Here is a 1,571-nt window from a genome sequence, read left to right as displayed (position 1 = left end):
GCGGGGCAGCTCTGTTCCAGCCAGGATGGAGGGGCAGTGGGGGAGGCGCAGCTTTAGGGCATTGCCCTGCAAAACCTCTCCTGTTTCATGACCTGCCTGGTCAGGCAGCATGTGGTGAACTCTTCCAGCTGGACAGTGGCAGGGTGCAGGCCACGGGAGCCACGGGGAGAGATGGGATCCCAGCTGCTTCTCCACAGCTGCAAGGGCAAGCCAGGAAATCTCACCTCCGAGAGGACGGGTCCATTTTCCCCACCAGACCTGTCCGTGCTGGACAACACTGGAGCCACAGGAACGCGCAGCGCTGGCCTGCTCAAGGTAAAGGTAGAGGAAGGCTGGCTCTTCTTTGATGTTGAAGGACCCACCGCCTGCAGATGTGCTGAAAACATGCAGAGATGCATCCAGGAACCTCTGGATTTCTGCTTCTTTCTCACCTGGGGACACGCGAGGACCTTGCTGTAGCCTCACTGAGGCCAGGCCGTGGCTGTCTGCAATGCCATTGAACAGCTTTTCTCCTCTCTGCAGAAGAAAGTGTCTATAAAACCAGAGACCCACGGGAGGAGATGTGAGGTGCCCAGGGAGGAAGAGGATGAACGCCCAGGGGCGGACGCACCCATTGATCAGGTCTGACGAATGATTTTCTGCCCCCCTAGGAGGATTTTCTGTCCCTGACAGGGTACCGTGGGGTCCCTGAGGGCACTGAGGGCTGGGCAGGGCGGGGAGGTCACCCCCAAGAGCCAGCCTGGGAGAACCCATCCGGCAGCAGTTCAGAGCGACGAGGGAGCCCCTCAGTTCTCTCCTGGACTGCTCTTGGTGGGGTTTCCCAAGCGCTTCGCGGCAGCCTGCGAAGATGGCAGGAACCACCAGAGGGAACCTCAGGAGCCAGAGGCCGGGCTGGAACTGCAGGGCTGTGCCTTTTAGACAGGAACAAGTTTAAACCCTGTATTTTAACAGAAGAAAGGTGGTTCTCATGGTTCTTTTCACAACAGTTCTGTGGGAAAAACGTCTGCAAGATGCGTGTTGTTCACAGCATGTTAATGTTTTAGACTTCCCATGGGGACACGGGAGGGGCTGACACGCGTCACACTGCGGTGATTCACAGTTCTGCTCAGGTCGGCTCCTTGCCTTCAGTAGGACTTCAAAGGCAAACAACTGCTTTGAACTTCAGCTGGAGAAAGCCCTGGGACGGAACCAGGGGATGGTTCCCTGCCCGAGGGAAGCCTGCTGGGCCAGCCCGTCCCCGGGGTGGGTGCTCAGATGCCGCTGCTTCCCCTTCGCCTTCCCCCCAGATCAGGCTGCTGTTGTGATTTGAGCGTGACAGCTCCCCTCTGCAGAGGGAGCGCATTGTCAGGCGTTAAATAAACCCCCTCTGCCCCGACTGCAGTGCCCCGGGTTTGGGCACCAGCGCCACAGTGAGCCTGGAAACGGGACCTGGAATCTTCCTGTAACAGCGATGTGTTGTGTTAAGAACTGCGTTTCCCCCTCACCGCAACACGGCGCAGACTGCAGGGAAACACAACAGGCTGCAAGGAGGAGGGATCCAGTGCATCGGAGCCACCTCCGCTGACGCCCCA

At 58.6% G+C, this 1,571-nt stretch overlaps 1 protein-coding gene across 1 annotated transcript in view; it reads left to right on the top strand.

Annotated features, from left to right (window-relative positions):
• Positions 1-627, top strand: part of DCDC2B (doublecortin domain containing 2B) — a gene marked incomplete at its 5' end in the record, with an annotated part of 3,922 nt that extends 3,295 nt beyond the window's left edge. The window contains 2 exon segments of the mRNA XM_010131262.1: positions 523-572; positions 574-627. Coding sequence (XP_010129564.1) covers positions 523-572; positions 574-627 — 104 coding nt within the window.
• Positions 628-1,571: the final 944 nt, after the last annotated feature.

Source organism: Buceros rhinoceros, unplaced genomic scaffold (assembly GCF_000710305.1).
Source record: "Buceros rhinoceros silvestris isolate BGI_N320 unplaced genomic scaffold, ASM71030v1 scaffold34402, whole genome shotgun sequence".
NCBI classification, from domain to species: Eukaryota; Metazoa; Chordata; class Aves; order Bucerotiformes; family Bucerotidae; genus Buceros; species Buceros rhinoceros.
This window is presented reverse-complemented; position numbering and strand designations above follow the sequence as displayed.